Source organism: Cherax quadricarinatus, chromosome 2 (genome assembly GCF_038502225.1).
Source record: "Cherax quadricarinatus isolate ZL_2023a chromosome 2, ASM3850222v1, whole genome shotgun sequence".
NCBI classification, from domain to species: Eukaryota; Metazoa; Arthropoda; class Malacostraca; order Decapoda; family Parastacidae; genus Cherax; species Cherax quadricarinatus.
The window spans coordinates 54,209,370-54,236,581 of NC_091293.1; the positions used below are offsets into that span (position 1 = coordinate 54,209,370).

Consider the following 27,212-nt stretch of genomic DNA (forward strand, 5'->3'; position numbering starts at 1 on the left):
GAAACGTTTCTTTAATAAAGATTCACATATGTTGCATAATTGTCTCAATTCTTCAACTTGTCAGTTTTCAGAACTATTCATCACTAGTTTCTACAAATGTTTTTTTCTCCTTGCAGAAGCCACCTCCACATTGTAACATGACCCCATTTACATACTGAAATCTCTGTGGGAATAATTTTTTCAAACTTTTTCTCCTTGCATTTAGGAAAGGTAATAAACAAGATCCCAGCAGGAATCTCCACATTGTAACATGTCTGTCTACCCCATTTACATACTGAAATCTCTGTGGGAATAATTTTTTCAAACTTACGATGTTTTGTGCGTTTGTATGGTAGGTTTCGTGTTGTATTTACTTCAGATCATTATTTTCAACATTGATTGATTTATTTTATGGAACTGAAATGAGCAACAAATCAACACAACTTACCTTGTAATCTGACCACTACTCTCTACTCCTGACAGGTGTGAGCGGGAGGCGCCATATTGGTGTGCCACACGGTGGTCTGCTACAAAGTACAGCAGAACTTGCTGACATGCCACACAGGAGGCACTACAGAAAAGGAGAAGCAGGAGGAGGTGGGGGTTTAGCGGTTCCGAGGTCCAGAACTACGAACCTCTCCCGCATCACTCCTGCCCAGCAGAACAACACAGAGGTGCTTGCGCAGGTTGGCGGCAGTGTCACTATCAAGTGTTACACTCACTTCCTCGGAGATGAGATGGTGAGCATTGGTTTTTTTACTTGTTTATTTCTGTTAGCAACACGGAAATAATATAATAGATCTCTCATTTAGTTTTTCTTTGTTTTTTAGAATTAGTTTTAAATTAAATGATCTGTTTCTTAATCAGAAATCGGTGCTTTGCTTTCCTGAGACAACACCTGAAGATCTTCTGACTTTGACTGTGTTCGTTTTTATGATTTGATGTGCTGTTGGAGTGTGAGCAAAGTAACATTTATGAAGGGATTCAGGGAAACCGCTTAGCCGGACTTGAGTCCTGAAGGTGAAAACTACAATGCCTGCACTCTGAAAGAGGGGTGTTGATATGTTGCAGTTTTTTAACTGTAGTGTAGGCATGCAAGCAAGTGGTGGAGTGAATGAAGATGAGAGCATTTATTCTTTTTCGGGTCACCCTGCCTTGCTGGGAGACGGCCTGTGTTTATATATGTATATATATATATATATATATATATATATATATATATATATATATATATATATATATATATATATATATATATATATATATATATATGTCGTGCCGAATAGGTAAAAACTGGTCAATTAAAAAGAACTCATGTAAAATTAAGCCCTTTCTAAAATTTTCTTTTATTCTTTTAAAGATATATTCTATTCTTTTATGTTAATGTAAAAAATTAACACTTTTGTACCACAAGAACCTTAGAAAACTTACCTAATCTTATTATAACAAGCACAATTTAATTTAGCCTAATCCAACTAAATATATTTTAGATAAGTTTACAACAATTTAATAATAAAAGTTAGGTTCAGAATGATTTTTGCGAAATTAATGCATACACAAATTTTTGTTTGCCTTATTCGGCAAGAAGAGCGTTGCTATTTAAGCCAAAATTAGCAAGTTTTACCTATTCGGCACCCTCTTTTGACAACCCAACACTCAAAGAATATGACTCACTGAATCTGTCACTGGAAGACCATCAATGGGCTCAGGCAACTCTCCCAGTGCGACTGGGAGGTATAGGGGTGCGCAAGGCAAAGCGGGTAGCTTTACCTGCATTTCTGCTCTAGTGTTTGGCTTCCAGTGGACTAGTCAAGGAGATGTTCCTGAACCCTTGAGAGGTGAAGTAAGAGCTCAAGACCCCAGATTCATTTAAGCAGCCGTGCATTGGGACAACCTTGCAGACTCCTCCAGTAGACCAGCTCCTCCCAAAGAGCACAAACAGTCCCAGTGGGAAAAACCGATCGCGGAAAAAAAGTCAACACAATTAACACCAATGCATCAGGAAAAGACAAAGCTTGTCTCCAAGCGGTGAAGGCACCACATTCAGGAGATTTCCTTTTAGCTGTTTCCAGTTCCTATCTGGGCACTCGACTTGACAACAGTCCATTCAGATTGGTGTTGCTCTTCGCCTAGCCGCGCCCATACTCACCGAACATAGGTGTATTTGCGGCAGGGCGACGGCTGATCAATTCGGACTTCATGATCTCGTGTGTCACACATTAGGAGGGAAGTATGCTAGACATAGGAGGCCAACGACACCATAAAGAGAAGCCTCGCCACGGCCCTTTGCCCAGCTCAGCGGGAACCCCAAGTACAGAGGTCTGACGGAAGTCAAAAACGTCCTGATGGAGCCACTGTGCTACCCTTGAAGGATGGTAATCAGATTGCCTGGGACTAAACCTATGCCGCAACACTGGCAGACACCAAGGGAGTGGAGCCGCCAGCCACAGGGAGACCCAGAAGATCCAGTAGGGTCGGAGACCCAGTAGGGTCGGAGACCCATGGAGCATGGGGCAAATGTGCTCTGAAGTTCCTCAAAAAGCTGGGTGAAAAACTCATCACAGAAATCAAGGATCACAGAGCTGCCAGTTTCCTCTTTAAGTGAATCAGTGCTGCGATCCAGAGGGAAAATGCCTGCAGTATTCTGGGCACGTGGCCCACCGCAGGGGTGCTGGACGAAGTATTGAGATATAGCTCTGAGATGTTATCTATGTTGTTCTACTCCCTATTGTATTTTTGTCAGTGCATTTTGTCTTTAAATGAAGTCTACTTAGAATATAGAATATAAGGGGTGGTAGGAGAAGACAAAATTCGTCCAGCTTCAGGGAGAACTTTGAGTTTGCCCTGAAGTAAGTTTAGGATATTCTTTTCTCTCAGGATGCGAGTCCACAGCACAGTTCCAGAAGTGGTACTTCCCTACATATATATATATGCAAGGAATTCGCGAGAGCATGCGAAATATACACAAACACTGATCTCTGGCTGAAGGAGACTCGAACCTACGAACCTTAGGACAAGGTACGCAGTGCTTTACCAATCTACCCACACTGGACCAATACCTTGGCGTGTAGCATGCGCTACACGTTTGATCCAAGGCAGCCAGCTTTCAGGGAGAAGGCTTACAGCTTTTCATCTCATCCCCTGCATGCATCAGCCTTACTAGAGATTTGAACAATGCAAGGAATTCGCGAGAGCATGCGAAATATACACAAACACTGATCTCTGGCTGAAGGATATATATATATATATATATATATATATATATATATATATATATATATATATATATATATATATATATATATATATATATATATATATATATATATATATATAAAACCTGCGTAGAAGAATTGTATTTTCTATACTGGCTTAACAAAGTTCCTGGTAAGTAAAATATAGCTACAGTAAATGTCTTGTTACTTGCACATATAACCATTTACTTAACGTATTATCATTAGCCTTACAAATAATTCCTCAATAATATTATTATTATCTTTAATTTGTAGGTGTGTACTTTACTTAGCATTAAGCGATATGAATATATGGAAGAAAGGAAATTATAGTCTGCTAAGATTGAGTATATGGAAAAAGGCACTTATGTAGAGTTCAGGACATTTATTAAAGGAAACAATTCGCCACGAGTGGCTTCTTCAGTCCAAATAGTGATAGCAGTCAGGTGAAATGTTGCGTGGGTAGCAGTAGTAATAGTTACAGCGGTCTCCAAAATGTTGCGTGGGTAGCAGTAGTAATAGTTACAGCGGTCTCCAAAATGTTGCGTGGGTAGCAGTAGTAATAGTTACAGCGGTCTCCAAAATGGGTAATATCCTGTTGATTAACAATTTGGAGAAAAGTGTCTTTTTCCACATCTTGTCGGTATCACAATTCTATTTCTCCAGCTGGTATATTCTCTCAGATGTCCAGTTGTTATGTAAGCAACACATATGTGCAACAGTTAGGCATCTTTATTCCGAAACGTTTCGCCGACACAGTAGACTTCTTCAGTCGAGTACAGAAGTGTGATCAAAAGCAGTAGAGATGTAAAGACGATATCATCAGTCCGTGAGCCCCCTGATGTAGTCAGTCCCTCAGCCTGGAGGAGAGGTTTGCTCCATAGTCGGGAACAATGATATCTTGGTACAGAACAGAAAACACCTTGGACAACTTTTTTAGGTGAAAATGGTTTGATCTGAGAGGAACGTCTCCCTACAGTTGCTTTAACTTCACATCGTTCCAAACAATGGAGCAAACCTCTTCTCAAGGCTGAGGGACTGACCACCTCAAAACTACGTCTTCAAGGGTGATGGACTGATGACATCGTCTTTACATCTCTACTGCTTCTGCTCACTCTTCTGTACTCGACTGAAGAAGCCTGCTGTGTAGGCGAAACGTTTCGGAATAAACACGCCTAACCGTTGCACGTGTATCTTGCTTACTAACCTGTCGGTATTATACACCATTTTAATATTCAGATCGAAGGTATATAATACCGACAAGTTGATATCTTTTCTGAGGCTTTATCAGTTTAATACAGTTTAATACAGAGTGATCGCTTACGGAATGATGTCTTTGAGGAAGGAGCAGCTTGAGTGAAAGTGGTGTTTATGGTATTATTTATATCTTCCGGTTGTTCATGAAACTGCGACACTTGAGGCAATATAAGAATATTAATCCTGTACCTAACAGTAAAGCTAGTACATCTTTATAGTAACGAATGCTCTGCTGATATAGAAGGGTTTGGGCATAGCAAAAGATCTAAGCAGCCTGGCAGTGCCCTTTATCGGTGATACTTTGGCTTGTTATCTACAAGGAAAATGATATCTACACTTACATTGCGATCTACACCTTATATTGCAATCAACACGGTACCTAACCTAACCTAACATAACCTAACTTAACCTAGGTTAGGTTAGGTACCGTGTTGATTGCAATATAAGGTGTAGATAGCATAACAAAGTAGAGTCATGACACGTAGGTAACAAGCCAAAGTAGTACCCCTTTATCTGTTCCAGAAGTTGGATATAGTTGCTGGATAATCAAATCTAAGAGACCTGCGCATGTTCAAGTTGGGAGCAAGCTTTCTCTTCTTCATTTTGTCTAACTTTTTTTGGATTATCCTAAATAATTCGCACTATGTATGATAATTGCGCTTATGTGTACCTGTGCCTAAAAAAAATTTACTTACTCACATATAGAGTTGGATAGCCATTGTGAATGTTACTGCGGGAGATCAGCGCTACTATGAGAGCCTAACACCTTTCACCTAACTAATTATATGAATACTATCCCCATGCACGACCAATGTCACAGTAAGAGTACATTCATATGAGAATGGAAGTGTTTAGAAAAAACACTGGCTGGTCGATCTCATGAGACTAGTAATAGAGGTGACTATGAGCAAAATATACATACACGATTTGAAATCTCCACTTCTAACCCACAAGTTTTATCACCTTCTAGGTCTGATACACTATACTGTTTGCATAGTTCATTAACAGGCAACAGTTATTCCCATTTTCTTATAGACATAAGCAGTTACACACACAATATAAAAATATCGATCAGTTGGGACATTTCCCACACCAGCCCGTATTACTTTCACCTTAATTATCCAGCGTTGGTAAATAATTACCATACACACTGGACCAGTTCCCTAGTATTCTAATTGCTCTGGAATATAAGAAAGGGAATGCCATAGAAAATAATCAGAATGAAGCAAAAAGAGTGAACCATTACATTGCACTTGTTACACAGTCTTATAATTCCACAACTAAGGAAATCATTCCAGGGATGAGAAATGATACAAGTGATACCTGAACTCTTCAACTGAGCAAACACACAGATAACCAGGCAATAGGCAACACTGTATCACCGTGAAGGCATTTTATCTAGGGATTAACATTATAAGCACAGGTGTTGCAGCTGCCTGTCTGAAATATGAACCTCTGCTTACCATCCAAAACATGAGAAGGAAGTATGAAAAGTCAGTGTGCACCAGACCACTGCTGTGAAGCAAATACATGATGCAAGGTTCTTTAACTGCCTTGCTTTCAAGGTTCTTACATGGATCTACTGCGCACCTTGATGATCAGGATGGTTACACAAATAATCTGCACATAAGAAAAAAGTTTATGATGACGTTTCGGTCGGACTTGGATCATTAACAAGTTAATGGATTAATTCGGAGCGAACGTCATCATAAGTTTTTTCTCCTATGTGGAGGTTATTTGTGTATTGTTCCAGTCACGGAATTATGCATGTTTATTCTTCAGGACAATTACGTCTGTGGATTCCTCTTCTTTCCTTGAGTGTGAACTCATCACGTAACCATTAGAGCGTAACCACCAGTGACTAATTACCTATTTCATTCCCCTCCTTCCCTGTCTCCGTCCAGATTCCTACCTCCTACTACCATTCCCTTCCATTCCTCCCCTCCTCCTCCTCACGTCCTGACTTGATGATTGATTCCCCAAGCCGCCGCTGAAGGTGTAATGGCGCTCCACTTGTGAAACTTTTTCCTTCCATCCCTCTCCCCACCCTCCTCTCCCTTCCCTCCTCTCCTTTACCCCCCCTTCCCTCCTTCCATCTCCCTCCCTCTCCTCCTACTACCGTGATGGATGACTGACCGACGCCCTCCCAGGAAATATGGTCTGAGTCCGCTTATTTACTGGGGACCCAGTGGGCCTGACGGGGCTCTTATATATTAGGTGTGGGGGAGGGGACGAGAGGAAAGGTGGGAGAGGGAGGGAGGTGGATGGGAGGGGAGGTGGATTAGAGGGGAGGTGGATGGGAGGGGAGGTGGGATGTGGGAGAAAGGGAGTGGGTTTGTAAGGTGTCAAAATCTGTTGTTTAAGATGGCGGTTTGATTAGGAACTAAGAGGGGAATGAGATTGGAGTATAAATTACTCTGCTTCGATTTACATAGTTGCGTTTGTGGATTAGGTAGGGAGCTCTGGCTCTTGGATTCTGCTTCCTGATTTTCGTTTAATTGATGTGAATTATTGTTGTCTTACATGCATCTGAACCAATAGATGAAGTCAGCATCTGTGCCATTGTCCTCACCTATTTACATCCACATATTTGTGAATTCAAGAATAGAGTCTCAGCTCCTGGCCTAACCTCACTTCTGGCAGCTACAGGGGTTCATCTCTTTTGGCTGCGTGAGCCCTATCATTACTACCGTTTTTAAATGTGTGCATGGATCCTGCTTCTACCACTTCCTGACCACTCTACGGCTAAAGAAGTATTTCCTAACATCCACGTGACCATCTGTGTGTTTAGCTTCCGGCTGTGCCTTCGTGTACTCGAGACTAACGTCTCAAATAAACTAGCACTCTTCATTCAGTCATTTTCTCTCATTATTGTGTATGTCGTAATCAAGTCACTCCCTGGCACTTCTTTCCTCTAATATCATCAGGTTTAGCTTCTTTAGCCTCTCACCATCGCTCATACCTCTTAGTTCTGGATAAGGAATAGCAGGAAAAGTTGGCAGATGGATCTATAACTTCCTAACAAAGAGAACACAAAGAGTAATAGTCGTGTTGAAACCCTTTGCAGTTTTTCCAGCTTCTTAACATGCTTAATCAGATATGTGTCCCATCCTGTGTTGCATGGAGGTGATGTCAACAAGTGATGACAACACACTGATAGCAAAACGTTTCATTTAATAAAGGACTATTTTTTTACCCGTTGGTGCTTCATATACCAAACTGTGCCTAACAAATATCGTGAATGACTCCTTATTGAGGTTCATTGAAGCTATCATTTAAACTGACAGGTTTCGTGTTTGCTACGACGGATATTGGGAAGATCTGTGCCTCACATTACCTTAGGTTCTTCTCTATCAGGAAGTTTTTCAGGCTTTGTCCACCGTGCTTGTGCTCTGTTTCCAGTTTTCTTTCCCCTCTCCCCTGTGTATAAAACGGTAATTTACCGACATTATGATAATAGTGAGAAAATGAGACGGTTATGGATTTTAATTATTATTAAGACGTTTTATTAGACGTATCATTCACAGGTAACTGTATCAATTCATCATAAACTGACGGAATCCCTAATGGATGAAAAGTCTTCCAATAAAATACCAGTTCCTTCGGTTCTCTAATTCCAGCTGATCAGTTGCTTAACTCTCTTCTTGTGTATCTCGTCTTTTCAGAAAGTATATTTTGCATGTTGTTACTATTTGCTACCCACGACGGAGGACCTTTAATTAATTGCTTTTGCCTTTTTTTCACTTCCTAGAGCTTTTCTATTTTATTTCACTTATAACTCGAGAACCCATCATCTGATCGAATTCAAATTTTGAACACTTGTGTAGGGTAACTTGTGTATCGTAACTTGGGCAAAGTTCTTTGAACAATTTGCATGTACTGGTTCCCTACCAGGATCCTTGAATGGTTCATATAACTTCCAAAAGCCTCTGCTGCTTGACTTCGACGACGCTGAGAGTGAAATTCAAGAGTTTAGGCGCACAACTGCTAATTTTACGTGCAAAAGTAATATAAAAAATTATTCCCTTTAAATCACGTTAAATTTATTTGAGACTACCGTCACTGAACCAACTTCAATATTTAATGACTGATGAATCTTTCAGCCAGGAAAGTATCCATTAAGCTTAGTTTAAGTATGGGTAAATTTGACAATATACCAGATTTGTTTAAGAAAACAAGTAATTGTTAGAATCCGAGCACAAAGTGGGCAATACCTCGTCTGAGTGGTTTCAAAAGGCTTCAGATTTTCAGCACTGCGTATAAACTAGAAACCAAGTTTTACGTTGTTATTGGACTGCGTAAATCCCAATTTGCAAATTTTATTAAATAACTAGTGATGTTGATTTCCATTAAATAACTGAAGAATGTCTCGCAGTATCGGCTTCAAAGTATTAACGCTGATGCAGCTGCGATTCTGAAATTTCATTGAAAAAAAACTTGGAATCATTGAATTTAGGATAATTACTGGAAAATGCCTTATTTATCTGGTTTTGAACTTTCAGTCTTGGTGGATGTTATTAAAAATATCTCGGCATTTATTTTTAGCTATGTAAATTTTAATATAACAGTTATATAAGCATGAGTAATTCCCATGTAATAAAGAGGTAATGCCTCGTGTTGTCGGCATAAAATCCTGAAGTGCTGATGTATCGTAACTTGAAGTATTCTTATATTGAATTTGGCTTTTCCACATGTCAATTGCCAATTTCATAGAATTTTCTAATTAAATTGAACTTTCTTAAAAACACAAAATTAATTTTTTATAGCGAATTTTAGAGAATTTTAAATAATATATAACTGAGAAAAGAAAACCGAAGATGTAACCTTCCACCAATGAAAAGCAGCGGCACCACGAATACACTGAGGGACAACACAGTAAGTGTCAGGAGCCCAAGACTGTTTAAATGGTTCCAGCATACATAAGGGGGAATTCCAATAGACCCCTGGTTGTCTTCAAGAAGGCGCTGGACAGGCACCTAAAGTCAGTATCTGACCAACCGGGCTGTGGTTCGTACGTCAGTTTGTGTGTGGCCAGCAGTAACAGGCTGGGTGATCAGACCCTGATCCACCACGAGGCCTGGCCTCAGACCGGGCCACGGGGGCACTGACCCCCGAAACCCACTCCAGGTATACTCCAGATAGGGTGTTCTCACGTTCCTTTACCTTCTTTCCATCTCTCATTTACAGCTTCAGAATGCCTTATCTGACTACCTGAGAAGTTTTAACCCTGGTCAACTATTATTGTGATGGTTCGTGGAACTGTTGACACCTGTACTTATCCTCCGCTCAGGTTATTTTCCATCATTACCAGTACTAGTGTATCCTCAGATGAAGGTTGACATTGTTAAGAAGTCTCTCTCATTTTGCCAGTTTTAATTTCGAGAAGGAAAAGGATAATTTTTCTTTATTGAATTATGTTTCTTTGATGTTAGTAAAGAACTCTTGATCCGAGGAATTGGGCTTATCCATCCCATCTTTGAGCTGAATCTGAATGCCTCCCATTCCGCTTTCTCCGATTAAATTTGAATAGTCCTGAGTGACATCAACATTTAATGGCTGATTCATCTTATGAAATGGACGAAACATCTGTTGAGGGTTTAGTGTACGTTGTGTGGGTGAACATTTTGTTGTATTTTGTGCAATAACTGAGACTGCCTCTTCTGGGCGTCTTTAAAATTTTAGTGCTGGTGTTTTCCTCAAAGGAAGCATGACATTGATCTTTGGTTTTAATGTCCTTGTTTTATTGATCTCGCTGGTTTCTGTGAAATAACTGGAGAATATCTCTTCCCATTTTAAATAAACCACAGTGATTTTATTGGGTTATCCTAGGTAAAATATACAGAATATGCATTCATGTGCACATAACGTATGTGTGCCCTCAAGACCTCTGTAAAAAATGTGTATTATGTGCTCTAAGTTTAAAAAAAATTTATTACCTAAATGCATATTTCTTATAGTAAACGTTGGAAATTCTTACTTGGATAGATTTTGGTCTCTGTTGGTACCAGTTTGTCTTGACTATGTGAAAGAAACGGGAAAAATTGAAATAGTGTTTCCCATGTGGTAATTCTTCACTTTTAAACGCTGGTTACGTGATAATGTAAATTCTGAACTTTAAGTTTAATGTGCTGGTTAATTTTAGGACCATACCCCCGGCCGGGATTGAACCCGCGGTCATAGAGTCTCAAAACTCCAGCCCGTCGCGTTAGCCACTAGGCCAGCTAGCCACAATAAGATTCATCCAACTAGGTATATTTCTACACCATAGGAAAGTTAGCACAGGCACCTCTGTGACCACAAATGCAAGTTTTTACAGACGAATCTCCAGCTAGCGTGGCCGTGACGAACTCTAGCTCAAGTCCCTTCACTGCCGTCAACATGACTTAAGAAATCGTAATGACACGATTGCAAATAAACCATTACGATTTCTTAAGTCATCTTAATTTTAGGATGTTGGTTTCTCTTAAGATAGAAAGAAAATCCCTCTTCAGTTTGGCTTCCAAGCTCATGATTGTTAGTGGTAGATTTGAATTAATATTGGGCTGTGTATGTCTAAGTTTACCATATTTATTGATTAAAATGTATATTAGTGTCCATGGGATTTTGTGAATACCTGTTAAGATCCGCTTCCAATCTTCAACGTGATATTTAACTGCATTCTGCAGTCTTCTGAGTGCCTTGACGTACAGAGTTCCAGGGTCATGCAAAACGTAAAGACCTTCCCCGGATCACGCAGCGACTGAAAAACGTTATTGTTATTGCATTCATGGGACGCATTAAACCTGTAGGGCTCATAAAGCCTCTGGTGGAATGAGAGGTATTCAGAATAGATTCAAAGAACAGGAGCACAGATCCATTTTTTAGATTAAGGTCCCCTTACCCACATCAGGGAGGCTCCCATGAGAGGCTTTTTTAATTCAGTTCCGGTACGATGCATATTTTTCAACTTTGTCAAATTTTGCTTTGTGACTGACTAAGCAAGGGATTTACACTGGTGTTTCATAATCATGGAATAATTGCACCCGAGTGGTGAAGAGGGTTTTGAAGGCATTTTGCTTAGCTTTCTTAAGTTTATTCGATAAATAAAAAAAAAATTGATTATGGTGTGACATTCTAGTGTTTTTCTCCTTAAAAAAATTCCCTCCTATTCCATGTGTCTCTACTTCATTCAGCAATCTCCGATGTGGAACTCTGAAGTTCATGTACACAATATCATATTCATACCTATCGTCTGCCTCCTCAAATACCTTACTGACAAAAGTTAGTAACTTCATAAGGCTGGAACGCCTCTTTGTAAAACCGTTCTAAGATTCATTCATGAATGTATATCTTTCAAGGTGGCTTCAAATAACGTTGGCAGTCATCGACTCCATCAATTTTCCCACAATGAAGGTTAGGCTAATTAGTGTATAATTCGAAGCTAAGACCCTGTCTCTTGTTTTATAGACAGGAATCACATTTGCTATTTTCCACTCATCTGGGACTGTGCCGGTTTGTAGTGATATGCTGCGAAGACTAGCTAATGGTGTGCCAAGTCCCTTTATAACCCTTGAGAACAGTTCATCAGGGGCCTGGAATTTGTTTGGTTTTAATCTATCTGTCCGAGAACCATGTCACTATTGACTTTGATCGTGCATAACTTATTTTGTCCTGACCAATATAATTTTCTATTTCTGATACTTCTCTAATATCTTCTTGGGTAGAAACTGATAGGAAATAAATATTGAAGATTGAACACATTTCTTTTTCACTTACGGTAAGCTGACCTGAGCAACTCTTAAGTGGGTCTGTCTTGTCCTTAATCTTACTCCTATATACCAGAAGAAAACTTTTAGGTTAATCTTCGTATCCCTTACAACTTTAACTTCATAATTTCTTTTGGATTTTATTATTTCTTTATTTCTCTTTTTTATCGAATATACTGATTTCTCGAGTGTCTCTCTCTCCTCTTCTGATTCGCCTCGAAATGCCTCTTTTATGACCTACGAGATGTCTTAATCTAGGGGTTATTTTCGTTTTAATTAATTTCCATATTTAGAACATAAGTAGCCTGAACGGCTTGAACTCTGCTTTGAAAAATGTCTTATTGGCAACCATTGCTTGACCCACAGGATTATGGCAAGTCGAATCATACCAGTTCACCCACCCAGGCAATTTCTCTATACTATGAAATCGCCCAAGCAGATGTCAGGGACATTGACTTGGTTATAGTTATTAAGGCAATTCCATGATAAAGTCAAACTGAGTGATTTGTGATTGCTTTCCCCATGCTCATCATTAACCTCAAGATTATTAATCAGTGATTCCTTGTTGATAAGAACCAAGTCAAACAGATTATTTCGTCTAGTTGGTTCTGTTTTAAAAACAATCCTGGATCGCATAAAAAAAAGAAAAAAAAAGCTAGACTTAAGATTTCTTGCCAGATTGCTCCAGTTAGTTTGTCTAAAGTTAAAATTTCCCATTAACACAATATTTACCTATCTAGATGCCTTACTAATTTCGTCCCATTGAAGTTTACCACGTTCCTGTATCATAGTTTGGGGGCTGTAAATCATTTACAAAGTCACGTTAACACAAAAGAGTGAGGAAGCCAGCATTTATATATATATATATATATATATATATATATATATATATATATATATATATATATATATATATATATATATATATATACATACAAGGAATTCGCAAGAGCAGGCGAAATATACACAAACACTGATCTCTGGCTGAAGGAGACTCGAATCTACGAACCTTGGAACAAGATACACAGTGCCTTACCATTCTCACCACACTGGACCAATACCTTGGCGTCGAGCTTGCGCTAGACGTTTGATCCAAGGCAACCAGCTTTCAGAGAGAAGGCTTACAGCTTTTCATCTCATCCCCTGCATGCATCAGCCTTACTAGAGATTTTAACAATGCAAGGAATTCGCAAGAGCAGGCGAAATATACACAGACATTGTTAAAATCTCTAGTAAGGCTGATGCATGCAGGGGATGAGATGAAAAGCTGTAAGGTTTCTCACTGAAAGCTGGCTGCCTTGGATCAAGCGTCTAGCGCAACCTGGACGCCAAGGTATTGGTCCAGTGTGGTGAAAATGATAAGGCACTGAGTACCTTGTTCCAAGGTTCGTAGGTTCGAGTCTCCTTCAGCCAGAGATCAGTGTGTGCATATATATATATATATATATATATATATATATATATATATATATATATATATATATATATATATATATATATATATATATATATATATATATAATGATAGTGGTAGGTAGATAGTGGAAGTAGTAGTAGAAGAAACAGTGGTAGTAGAAAGTAGGGAGAGTAGAGTAGTGGCAAAATTTGACAATGTCTTGAGAAAGGAAGGGATCCACAGAGACAAAGCTAGGAATAAGATTCATTCAAGGAAAGTTGTGTATAAGAGATGCTTCAACATGTTGCTGACTGTGAAAGCATCCTTTATGCACAACTTTTCTTGTATGAATCTTAGTCTTGGCTTTGTCACTTTAGATGCCTTCCTTTCTCATTACACTGTCAAATGCTCTAAACTTCAGAACACTCGTGACTAACCTGATCCTTTCTTCACCTCCTTTCCTATTTTTTCCGTTTTCTTTCTTTGTTTTCCTGTTTTTCGGCTTATACTGTTTGTTTGTCAGTTTTCTCATCCCCTCTGCATTTAGGTCCTACCCTTTGCGGGCCCTTAGCTCTCCTGCAGTGCTCCTTTTCTTGTCCTTAGGCTGACCCCATTTCTACTTCTACTTAGTCTCCCTCCCCCCTATTCCTCTACAATTGCTTTCCTTTGGGGCCCAGTCCCTGGACCCATTATGTACCTCTGTAAACTTTTGACCACAGGATGGGTATGGAGTGCATAACAAACAAATTAAACTAACTAAAACTTTTCCTTATCGCCGTTGGTGGAAGATTACCCCGTTACGGGACAGGGACGGCTTGCCCTTTCCAACACGGCCTCTTCACTGCCCCTTCGTTTCATGATACTGTTATTAAATCCCAACAGTAAATTTGCCTTAGAGCTAAATGGCACCACGGCAACCCCAAGGACAACTTCTGCGGAGGGGCTGAACGGCTGTATGGCCACCCCACCTATTATGCATCCGCCACTGGATTATAGACCCTTCCATAACTCTTTACATATAACTCGATATCTTTTGCACTTATATTTAACTCCTTCAATATAGCATACGAGGCTGGAGACATTAAATCTTTCCAAGTTATTATCACTGCACCAAACTTGACACATTCTACAGAAAGGGGCGCTTGTCTCATGTTGGTTGACACAGCATTGTCCAGATGCTCGTGTATCAAAAGCTGCTGCGTCGCCTTTCTAGCTGTCCGTTGTTTTATCTATACGGTGCCATAGTACTTTTGCCTCCCTTCACTCCTCCTTTTTCTCTCTTTTTTTCCATACACTACTGTCCCAACTTTCTACTAAAACTACTCCCACTACCTACTTACCACTACCACTACTTCCTCTTCTCCCTCTCTTGTTCATGTATTTTTTTCCCACTCTCCTGTATATATACACTGGCTTCCTCACTCTTTTCTGTTAGTGTGACTTTGTAAATGGTCCAGGTCGAACCGAAACGTCGTTATAAGCTCCTCTCTCCTATGTGCGGGTTATCCGTATATTGTTCCAGTCACGGTGTTGTGCCTTTTTGTTCCTTGTCACCTATCTGTTTCCCATTACCACCCAAACTTCTCTCTTCTATCAGCTTAAGTCCTAGACAACTCAGCAACGGCTCCCTTGGCAGAGTTGGCTAACGCTACCATTCTTATCCCAGAGAGATGTACCCCATCCCAGATCAACCTGGCTGTGATGAGTATGTCGGTATGTTGTATGCACCAGACGGGTCTGTCCCAAGGCCAATTTCTGGGAGTAGAAAAACTTTCGGGACTCATGAAAGGTATATCAAACGCATATAAATTGTCCCAGTTGTCAATGACCGGGATTGTAAGTTCTTTGCAATACCTGCCTAGCCAAAAATTTACACCAATTCCCCTAGACATCCATTCACTGCCCTTTCCTCGTCTATTCAAAATGCTACATATGATTAGAACCCTTTCCATAGACTTAATTAAATCTATAGGTGACGTGTACTTATCTAGCAGCTCCTGTCTGCTGTCCTTCCCAATATCGTTTCCACCAAAACTGTGGAAAGTTGCAACAGCGTCTACCTTGGGACGCAGTTTCTGTGGAGACAGTTGGTGTCTTAGAGAAGCGATTAGCTCATACGGTATACTGGCAAACCTCCATAAATCCTTTATATGTATAAAATATAGATAATGAAATAATGCAGAAATATTTTAAGCGGACATTAGATCAAGATTATAATAGGTAGCTGCAGGCAGTGTTTGCATAAAAGAAAGATGAATATGAGAAGTTCAATAGGAAGCTAAAAATACATAATGCAAAGCCAGCCTTCATTTTAGCAAACATTTAGCTCAGGATTGAACATTGTCAAATTTCAGACGAGTGCAAAGATGCACAGTACTCTATATATTGTGTCTTTGCACTCGATTGCCGACTTAGTTGCCCAGTCACCACTGTTAAAAATGGTTTCCAGTATTAGGGGGAAAAAAATTTATAGCGAAGAAAGACTGAAAATGAGAATCTTCAGGATTGGAAAATAAGATGAAAAGAGGTAAGGTAAAAACTTATGGTAAAATGATCCGAGAAAGTGACATCTGCAAGGAAAAAGAGTGCTTCTTAGAGGACAAGATCAATTATTTCTTCAAAAATTTGTGGCTTGCTGGTGGATGGGATCCAGAAGAGGGTAGTAAGTGCGGCATTCCCAGGAAAACCTCTCCCAAAAAATGACAAACTAAACACTGAAGACGGGACACCAGCGTCAAAAGCCGCGTCTGTAATGAACATTTTTTTCCCAGATGTTAAGATGAAGTGAAGGAAAGAGAGATGATGGAGAAGATGACATTATGAGTGAGAAGGAATTTTGGAGACGGAGTTGGGGAGACAGAGAAGGAATGGTAAACGGCAAGAGGGCGAGAGAGAATGTGTGGGAATGGAGAGAGAAGGGAATTGATAGTGGAGAATTAATTGTGGAGGAGAGAGAGAGAGAGAGAGAGAGAGAGAGAGGAATCAGAGGGTGGGTAAGAGTTAGATGAGTCTACCGGAAGGAGACATGGATGGAAGGAGAGATAAAAGAAGGTAAATAAAAACTATATAATCAGATAAATAGAAACATTCGAAAAGACGGAAAAAATGCAGAGAAAGAAAGAGAGAGAGAGAGAGAGAGAGAGAGAGAGAGAGAGAGAGAGAGAGAGAGAAAGAGAGAGAGAGAAATAACCATTTAGGTCCATCCCGAATCATGACAGTGGAAAAATGAGCATCATGTTTCCGGAGAGAGAGAAAGAGAGAGACAGAGAGAAAGACAGACAGACAGACATGCATACAGACAGACAGACAGACAGACAGAGAGAGAATGGGGGTATTACTCTTAGGTACACGGCCAATACTGTCAAGGTCCCATACATGTCTCCACTCGAGGACAGCGAGAAGTTAGCTGCTACATAACAAGACGGACAGCAAATAGCAACTACACTCTGGCTGTAACCTTCTAAAGAGCATCACCTAATCTGAGATCATTTATTCCTAGGATAACTAGTCTGGAATATATTCGTGATGAAATAATGGTTTAGAAAACAGATAAGTTGAAGAATGAGACACTTGTGCGACATTTGGGAATCTTTATTGAGGAAACGTATCGCCATCTAGTGACTTCTTCAGACCAGTACAGAGAATGGTGAAAGATGAGGAGGAGAAAAAGGTAATCAGTCCCTCAGCTTGGAGTCGATGTGTTCAATCCATCAATCCTGAAAAAAGTACAGCATATGCTCAGAGAAGTGGCTTACTGATACAAGGAATTCTTTTACGTTTGCCCACCTGCAGGCATGACCTACTTACACTAGTGGATATGCCCAGTGGTGACTGCCTCCTTCTGCTTCTATTCACATGACTGTAGTATATAAGCCACTTCTCCGAGCACATACTGTACTTTTCTCAAGCTTGATGGACTGAACACATCGACTTCAGACTGAGGGAGTGATTACTTCTTCCTCCTCATCTTTCAATGTTTATATTAGACTGAAGAAGCCACTGGCTGGTGAAACGTTCCCTAAAATAAAGATTCCCAAATGCACGTCTCATTCTGGAACATGTTTGTACAGCATAAAGAATACAAAATAAAGTCAGTTGACCAAATGAAATCACTGGTCCACAGATGGCTCCAGCTTCATCCTGTTCCCTATTTGTATATTTTATTACAATAAAAAGGCTTAAAAATGAGCTGATATAGGTAACAGCTTTTAGTTTGTAAGTAAAGTTTTTAACACTTAACCTAACCTTGTGAAACGCTTGTGTAAAAAAGAGAGTGTCAATTACCCAACTGAAAGTTAAATCTAATTCCAATCAAGCAATCAATAAACAGAAAAAAGTGACGAGGTGTAAAGGGTTGAACAACAGCTCAAAGTCTTTCACACTGTCCCCAGTGCTTCGTCAGTAGCTCACATCTTGCAAGAAAGGCAAGATGACAAGAGTGATGAGGGAAAACTGTAGCAAAGCAGATGTGCCTCACATGTCATACCTGTGTTAGGATGTGATAAATACTCGTGAATGCCTCAGAACAGCCATTATTTTATTAAAATACATAATTACCTTTATCATGCCTAGTATGTATAGAGATCTGTAACTAAGGTGTAGTTAATAAATAAACATTTTAATAACCTGTTAGGTCTAGCCCTGATTCTTTTCCTTTCTTTGTAATTCTTTTCTCTCCCCCGTCTATTCTTCAACTATTCCCACTTCCCCCTCACCCCTAGTGGGTCCTTACCTGAGTCCCTTCTGTTCTGTATTATTATAATCCTATAAAGTGCTAAACCGACAAGAGTCATGCAACACTGTGGGACAGAAAATAGTGGCGGGGCTATAAACAGCTAGGTGGAGAAGGGATCAGAAGTGAGGGGAGAAAAGGGCTGGAAGGGATGCTAAGGGCTATGTTTCAAAGTTCATATAGTATGCAGTTGCTGACAAAATGTCAAAAAGTGATTGTAAGTCAAAGGCAGGACCGTATGCATATAAGGAAGATAAGGTAAGAGCAGTAGAGTGGCAGCGTAGATGGAGGTAAATCCTGCGAGCTTGCTGGTAAACTGGACAATCCACAAGAAAGTGGGTAAGTCGGGTATGGCCGATGTGGAGACGGGAGAGCGCAGTCTCCCGAGTATGGGAATGGTGGTACGAAGATGACCACAAACCTAAAAGTGGTTTAAGAGAGTGCAATTTGTTATGGTTAATGTGCAACCACCATTGTTGCCAACTGCCGTGAAGATGGGCCGTTGGTAGCATCGCAGCAGCATCTGCCTGTTCATTGTCCTGCACATCAATGTGTCCAGGGATCCAACAGAAAACGATGCATTTGTTCTTGCTAGCCACATGGTGCAACCATAGTTGAATACGAAGAACCAGTGGATGAGGGAAATCGAATTGTTTAATAGCCTGTAAAACATCGAGAGAATCTTAAATGATCACAAACGCCAAAGGAGACGTATATGTAATATGGAGAAGCACTACGAGGATGATATACAACTCAGCGGTAAAAATACTAGCAGAGTCTAACAAATGACCATGGACAACATTGTCAAGGAACAACACCGCGAACCAAACACCGTCATATTTAGAACCATCTGTATAAACAGTGACAGAATGCGCATGCAAATGGAACTGATCAAGAAAAAGAGAGCGAGAAGCAGCCATGCGTAGGAGAGCTTTGGTGCATGGCATTAGGGGAGAACAGACACTAACTGTCAGAACCTTCTAAGGGGCAAGGGAAAAGGCAGATGCTACATGAACATACAAGGGAGGCAACTGGAGAGAGGACTGGAGTAAGTAAAGATGAAGAGAAAACAGTCAGAGTAAGTAGGGGCGTCGAACAAATAACAGGCTTCTACTAACGTCTGAGACTAGCCTATACATAGAAGGAACACGAAGGTCATGAGAGCGGACAAAGTAACGAAGGCAATGAGCATCGCAATAATCGGCTAGAGAAGGTACATTCGCCTCAGCATAGAGGCTTTCAGCAGGGGATGAACGAAACGTACTAAGGCATAAATGTAGACCCTGATGATGAAGGTGATCTAACCTAGAAAGAGTTGTAGGAGAAGCTGCAGAACAGACTTGGTCACCAAAATCCAGCTCAGACAAGACTAGGGTGGAATGCAATTGGAGGAGAGTCCAGCGATCTGCTCTCCATGAACGATGCGCAAGAATTATAATTGAGGAGATTCAGCCAACCATGGCAAGCTGCATTTAAAGAGGAAATGTGGGGTTTCCATGTCAACTGGCGATCAAACAAAAGGCCACGAGATTTGACCATATCACATTCTGGGATACGTGAGCTGTGTAAATACAAGGAAACATCTGGGACAAGAGGACATTTAGTGAAGGTAATGAAATGGGTTTTCACACTAGATAATTTAAACCCATGAGAAGTGGCCCAGTGGAAAGCAGGACCAATCCCGATTGGTCCCTGGCAGACTTAGAAGTGAGAAACGAGGGATAGAGGCGAAGCCCTTGGGAGACACGGACAAGACAGTTCCCAATTTCCATGGCAACCTTGAGAGGTTCCACAATACTAACACCAGCAACCCGCAAAATGGGAGCTGGGTCCAGAGCGTACTTGCCACACATATTCCTTACCTTCTTCCAAACAGCACACATTGGGGAAGTCAAGGTAGCAGTAGAAACGTAGTCCTGTCAACAAGTGCGTTTAGCATTGCATATGATGAGGTGAGAGAGTGCCCATGCTCGCTTAAAATCCAAAAGACGATCTGTGGTCTGATTAGATCGATAACAGCCCCACGCAGGATGTTTCAAAAGCACTGCATGGGCACACACAGGAGACCACCAAGGGATGCATGTCTAAGAATGCCTGCTTGAGGTTTGAGGACTAGAATGTGATGCTGCAGTCAAAACTAAGGTCGATAACTGGTGCACCAGCTCATCAACAGTGGACGAAGAAGAGTACTCACAAAAAGCAATAAGATGAGAGTATAAGTCCCAGTTTGCTCATCCAAATTGCCTATGGGGGCTATGAGGCAGTCAGGAATATGTAGTAGAAGTAAGAATAATAGGAAAGTAATAACTGTCGTGCAAATCTGGGAGAACAGACCAAGCATAATCAAGGGCAATTGGCAAGGAACAGGTTGTAAGATCGATGCAAGAGAGAGACTGAGTGCAAGAGTCAAAATAGGTGGGAGCACCCGTATTTAAAACATGAAGAGGATGAGAAGTGAGAAGAGTCTCCAACTGATCATCACGAGTCACAGTGGGACCCTCCCCAAAAATGATGAGTGTTAAAATCACCTAACAACAAAATGGGTGGTGGCAGAGGAGAGATCAAGAACACACAAACTGTATACCACCTGTGCAAATAAATGTGGGCTACCGTATAATGCATCAGAAAACGAACAAAAACATGCTGAAACGGTATACCAACGTGCACATGAAGCATACTCTTATTAAAAGTTCCATCAGGAAAGGGATCAGAAGAATGCAACAGCACATAGCCCAAAACAGAAAGGATAACTGCTGAACGAACTATGGGGTCTTGTAACCCGACACATACTGGAACAAACTGGGAGAGCAATACCTGGAGCTCTCCCCAATTACCCCTGAGGCCACGAATATTCCATTGTAAATAAGTCATTATTCACAGAGACAGGTATGCTAACAATGAGAAGCAATAAAATATACATGCTAGTAAGGTCAGTGAAGTCAATGTGTAGAGGCAATGGAAAGCATGTAAGCAAGAAGGAATCAGAATGCTGTGAAAGAAAAGATTGCTGTCAGGGGTGTGAAAAATAAGAAGGGGCATAAGGAGGCGGACTGGTGTCCATCGAGGGTTTTGCTCAGCAATATAGCTGGAGATAGTATCAAGATTTCAGCAGACTAGGAAGATGCTGATACCATGATTTCAGAGACAGATGAAGTAGAGCAAGTAGAGATCGGGGAGACTATGGAGTGAACCAAAGAGGTCTGAGAGGGGAAGTGAGTATGAACCTGGAGCAATGTGCCGGCAGGGACAGAAGAGTCCTGGGGGTGGAACAGGAGAGGAAGAAGGCTGGAAGGGGACTGGGGAAGAAGTCTGGGGAGGAACAGAAGAAGAGGGGACCACACAAGGGAAGGTGAACCTCAACTTTGTGTGAGAGTTAAAAATGGGGTGAGAACTAGGCACCGAGGCCAAAAAGGAGAACTGTTGGGGAATTGTAAGCACCGAATGGGAAGAGACTTGAGCTTAGGAGACAGGTTCAACATCGCAGGGGATAGGCGCGAAGAAGGTGCAGGCGTGTGAGGTCTCGCAGACTGAGAAGCTAGCAAGTGAGTTGAAGAGAAGTAGAAGTAAGAAGAGGTAAGGAGGTGAGGGTTTCAGGGGTTAAAACTGCAAAAGAATTAGAGACAGGGGTAACCCCGAAGACATGGCACCAGAGGAGCTGGTAGGCAGGGGGCCATCAAGGCTAGAGGTCTCCTAGCTACTCGAGAATAAGGAACATGAGGAAGATTTTCCTGAAGGCTGAGCCGACAGCCATAGCACAAGGCCTTCACTCTACATAATTTCTCATTCATTAAGATAGACCTGACATTGGTGGGAAAAAGAAGGATGAGATTCATTGCAATTAAGACAAATGGGGGCAAGGCTGCAAGACGTATCAGCATTATCCATGGCACCACAGACTAGGCACTCTGCACAGACCTGCAGCATTTAGTGGGATGTCCAAAGCACCAGCAATTTCGACACTGTTGGGGAGGAGGGACCACTTTACGGACCCCTAGGTGATGGCCTGCAATAGAAATGGAGGACAGGAGTTCACGTCAGTCAAAGGTTAAGTGGGCGATGTTACTGGGAAGGCAGAGGCACTAGAAGAAAGCGGCTGATCCTCAGCACCTGGAGCAGGTGACGAAGTATTACCATCAGAAGATACATAGGTTTGGGAATAGTCTGGAGAATGGTCCAATAACGAAGCTGGATCAGAACAGGATGCAGTAACAAAATGGGGCCTGGGACGAGAAGGGGGTGAGTCATGGAACGAAGACTTCATGATGGTGGCACTTCTTTCTTATTATTATTTTAGGGAAAAAAAGAAAGAAGGAAAGAAAAAAAAAGAAAGGGACAGTTACTAGAAGGCATGGAAGAGCTGTAAGTTCCTCCCCTCATCCAAGAGGACCTGGAAACCGCTAGCAGCGCAGATGCAGCATGGAACCCACGTCACACCCTACCTTCACACTTGTAAACTAGTGCTCTGGGATAGCAACCTCACATTCACTGAGCCACCTTGGCAGACAAAAGAGAGGGCAGTCGGCCACCCCCACAAAGCATACCTCCCTCGGCTGCCACCTCCCAGAACCGACAAGCAGCCTCTGGAGATATACCCGTCACCTGCAGGACACCCTGCCCTACCTCCTGGAAATCCTGGAAGGGAGCAGGGCACCTCCAGATGATCCAGATTCCATGGCAAACTACACTACTCCCGAGGGACCCCACTGAGTGGGATGAACCCCAGCACACTTCCCCTAACTAGAAACCGTAATGCCAGAGGGGAGGACCCCAGAGGCTACAAAGGGGATGGGAAAAGGGAAGGGTTGGGAGGGAGGGGGAAGAAAGGGAAAAGTGGGATGGGATAAGAAAGGGGGGATTCGGGGGTAATTAAGTGCGGTCTGAGGAAGAAGACCAAACTCTAATTCCTCAGACCAAGAGCCTCTTCACCATGCCAAGGAGCCCTCCCTCGAGGAGGTTCTGTTCTGTAATAACCAATAAACCTTCATTAATATAATTTTTGTACTGAAACATATTCAGAATTAATGAAGCAGGAGTTAAATATATGAAAATTTTTAAGAGTATGAGGATTCACACTCGCTGATGTTCATTTTGCTGAGAATGTTCCAAAATGTTTTCACTAGATATTTTGTTTAGCCCAAAATAAATTTAATTATTTCTTTATTCTGCATCTATTTAAAGGTTTAGTATTTTACTTATTGAAGTAAATATGAGTTAATATTAATATTGATAATAGGGAATAAATTGTTTTAAGCCATTGTTAAGAATTTTAGGAGTAAGTTGTAATACAGTGTATTCTGAGAAGTTTATATATGGAAGGACATTGAGAAGCAAGTTTATACTAAAAAATGCTGCAACCTCCATTTTATGAAATATGTTTAATATACGTGTGTGCCTTGTGATTTGTGCTGTTATAACATAGCTAGGAATTATATATTAGTAAGAAATGTGTTGGTGTAAAGTGTGGAAGGAAAAATGAAGAAGAAAAAATTAAATTTACTGTCATAACAATGTGACTGCGTCTAGCCTAGCATCTCCCATCCTACCTTAACCTAGCTATCTTTAAACCTATGTTGTTTTCTTATTGCTTCACTAATTCCCAGTGTATCCTACCAGTACGTACAGCAAGGCTGTCACTAGAAATTTATTTTCCATTCCAAATCAAGACTTAGCTAATTTATATCTGTAGCCTACACAGCTTTTGTCCTATTTCTGTTTTCATGAGTAGTTAGGGTAGCGTATCCTAGCTTTTCATGTTAATATTGTTTTCCTTAGTGCCTTTCAGTACGTTTGTTGTATCTATTTCTAGATTTCTACTGGTGTATTCAGATTTTTTCTATGGATTTGAACTAGTTCTGTAGCTTGTATATTTCCAATGCTGTATCTTAATTTGTATTTGATGACCTACCCGAGTTTTCTACCTGGATCCTATATTAATTACTGAACTGTCTTCCTTTCTCTGTTCGTTTTCTTTATCATGTTTTACTCATATTAACCTATATTTTATAAAATGTACTTCTTATATTTGTTTATATTTTTAGATTTATTATGTTTGTCCAATAGTATGTTCATTTATATCTAGTAATTACCTGAGGACAGTTATCGGATACAATAGGAAACAAGTGACTGGTAGGCGACGCTCTCGCCTTCAGGGCCAGATTTATACCTTGGGGGGAGGTCTGGGGCACTTTAGGTTTGGGGGGCCCTCAGCATGGAAATTAAATTGAATTACAAATAAGAAATGAACTAAAATGAATGATAAACAGCAGTTTTCGAAAAAAAATGTTAGGTATCGAAGAAGAAGTCTGGTTTTATTTTTCTCAGTTTTATTGGCTAAGAATAACTTTGACTATAATTTTCAGTTTGTAATATATTCCATCTACAGTATAGTTACTGATGTGTATTTATTTATATCTTTGGTGTCACGCTACCGGTATCTATCTATATATATTTTTATATAATAATTTGCTAATGGGCCGACCGACCGACGAACTAGTCATTAAGTTAAAATACTGTAATTAATGAAAGGAAGAAATCAAAACCGTCTAACTTCAAGAACGAAATTGATTCAATCTTCTTTTTGTAAAAATTAACCCTTTTAGGAGAGGGCCAGCTTATAGTTAGGTCAAGTTATTTTCTGATGCCCCCACACACACTTTATTTGTTAATTCATTTTATTAATTAATCTAATTTTATTATTATTACATTTTGTTATAAAGGAAGTCCTTCGTCTGGGGGGGGGATCTCTGGCAGGGGGTCCCGGGGCAGTTGCCCCCTTTGCCCCCCTTATAAATCCGAATCTGCTCGCCTCACACAGCGTGTGTCTATGTTTCAGTCCCCGGCCAGGTGGAAACATTGGGAGTGTTTCTATACACCTACTGTCCCCGTTCACCTAAAAAGTAAGTAGATGCCTAGGTGTTAACCGATTGATGTGGGTAGCATCCTGGGGGACAAGACTGAAGGTCCCTAATTAAGACAGTCCTCGATGACACACCGACTTTCATGGTTTGTTATGGATGGCTAACCCTCCGGGTAAAAAAATCCGAACAAAATCTTTTATTATCTAACATGTATATGTCCCACCGATGCTGAAAACGTGACGCAAAACATTTGCTATCCATAGATCTTCAAAATTAAGACACACTGAAGAAGATTATTATAATTGTCGTAATTATTATAGCCATGGGGGAGCGCTAAACCCGTAGGATGGAAGGTATTCAGGCTATACTAAAGAACAAACATTACGAAAATCCCTGGATGCAAAAATCAATGCTGATGAATGGCTCTTGATCCGAGGAAGTGGAGCTACCTCCCCCTTCCTCGAATCAAACCTGATTGCTTTCCATTCCAAAAGAAACTGTACCACCCCAATGGATCTAATACGTCCCAGTAACTGTAATAATAAATATATGTATTTCAGTCACTCCATGACCCGAGAAAGATATCCACATATTCCACAAGCCCAGCCGCCTCTATCTCAATACAGAGATAAATCATTTTAATGCAACAAAATGTGAAAAACTGCATATGTCTGCATATGTGTATGTATTCGTGTACGCATATACATTTTTGTGTATGTAGGCATATGAATAGGTATGAAGGTATATGCATGTGAATTAGCACTTATATATACATATATACTGTGTATGTGTGTGTGTGTGTGTGTGTGTGTGTGTGTATAGCCCTGAGTGTTTGTATTTTTGTGAGAGTATGTATGTACATACATTCACACAATTTTTTATTCAATATATAAAGAATGCTTTATCTTATCAGCTTCAGACTGTTAACGATGATACATTCCTGAAGAAGGATGATGCCACATAAGATCAGATAATCTGGATGCAAATTCGAAATTGCAATGAAATTCTTAAAAAAGTTGGAATCGAATGTATGAATGTGCATAACTTATGTATAAATTAGAATGTATGAGAATATGTATTACATATGTACACAAGAAATATGTGCAATATATGCATGGTTATTCATGTACCTTTACATGTGTATACATCCTTGTATGTAGAGTGTATTATGTGTGCATACGTAGTCTTGTTTATGCTCATACAATATGTGTGTCTTACAAAATGAGTTAGACATAACGTATAGACATTATTATTATCGTAATCAAGGGAGAAGGACTAAAGCCGCTGGATTATATATCACCTGTGGGGGTGGGGATGTGGAAGGTATTCAGACTTAATTCAGGGAACTGGAGCACAGATCCAGTTCCCTAGATCAAGAGCCCCTTAGAAGCGTCAAGGAACCTTCCTTGAGGGGACCATAAAGTATAGACATCTCCAGAGAATACTAGAAGGTCAACTTATTGATCTCCCTCTAGCATGTTTCTGGTTTTGTAACATTTTGTCAGAATATATCCTGGTCCAGTTATCCTTAAAAATTAAGATAAATTTTAATACCACTTTGGGATTCCAACTGGTTCAACTTAAACCAGCGAAGTAAAATTTGAGATCTTTAATAGCAAAGTCGTCTAGGTGGGCAATATCAAAGTAAATAAGTTGGATATAATTTAGGATATAAGCTCCTATACTTCTCGTGTAATTCAGTGTTAAATTGTACATATAGCAGTATAGTACTGAGGGCACATTTCATAACAGTAAGACTCACAAGCACCGTCTGGTACTTTTTTATCAAGTATAAGAATAATACTAGTATATACAAGTGTGTATGAGAATGTGTGTATGTGCTCAAATTGCTCGTTATGTCTCAGTAAGACTCGACTCGGCTTAGACTTAAATAGTGACTGACAACAAGTCCACAAATCTGTCTTCTCAACCCACAAGGCAATCAATCAAGCCGAGCCATTCACCAAACAGCAATAATGTACCAAGCAGCAGCACAGCGTCAGGAAAAGAGAG

General features: G+C 40.4%; 1 protein-coding gene across 1 annotated transcript in view; it reads left to right on the forward strand.

The window, feature by feature from the left end:
• Positions 1-486: 486 nt before the first annotated feature.
• The window catches only part of LOC128684150 (obscurin-like), a 285,107-nt gene continuing 258,381 nt past the window's right edge, over positions 487-27,212 (forward strand). The window contains exon 1 of the mRNA XM_070089529.1: positions 487-719. Coding sequence (XP_069945630.1) covers positions 534-719 — 186 coding nt within the window. The 5' untranslated portion in view covers positions 487-533. The remainder of the gene's footprint in view (positions 720-27,212) is intronic.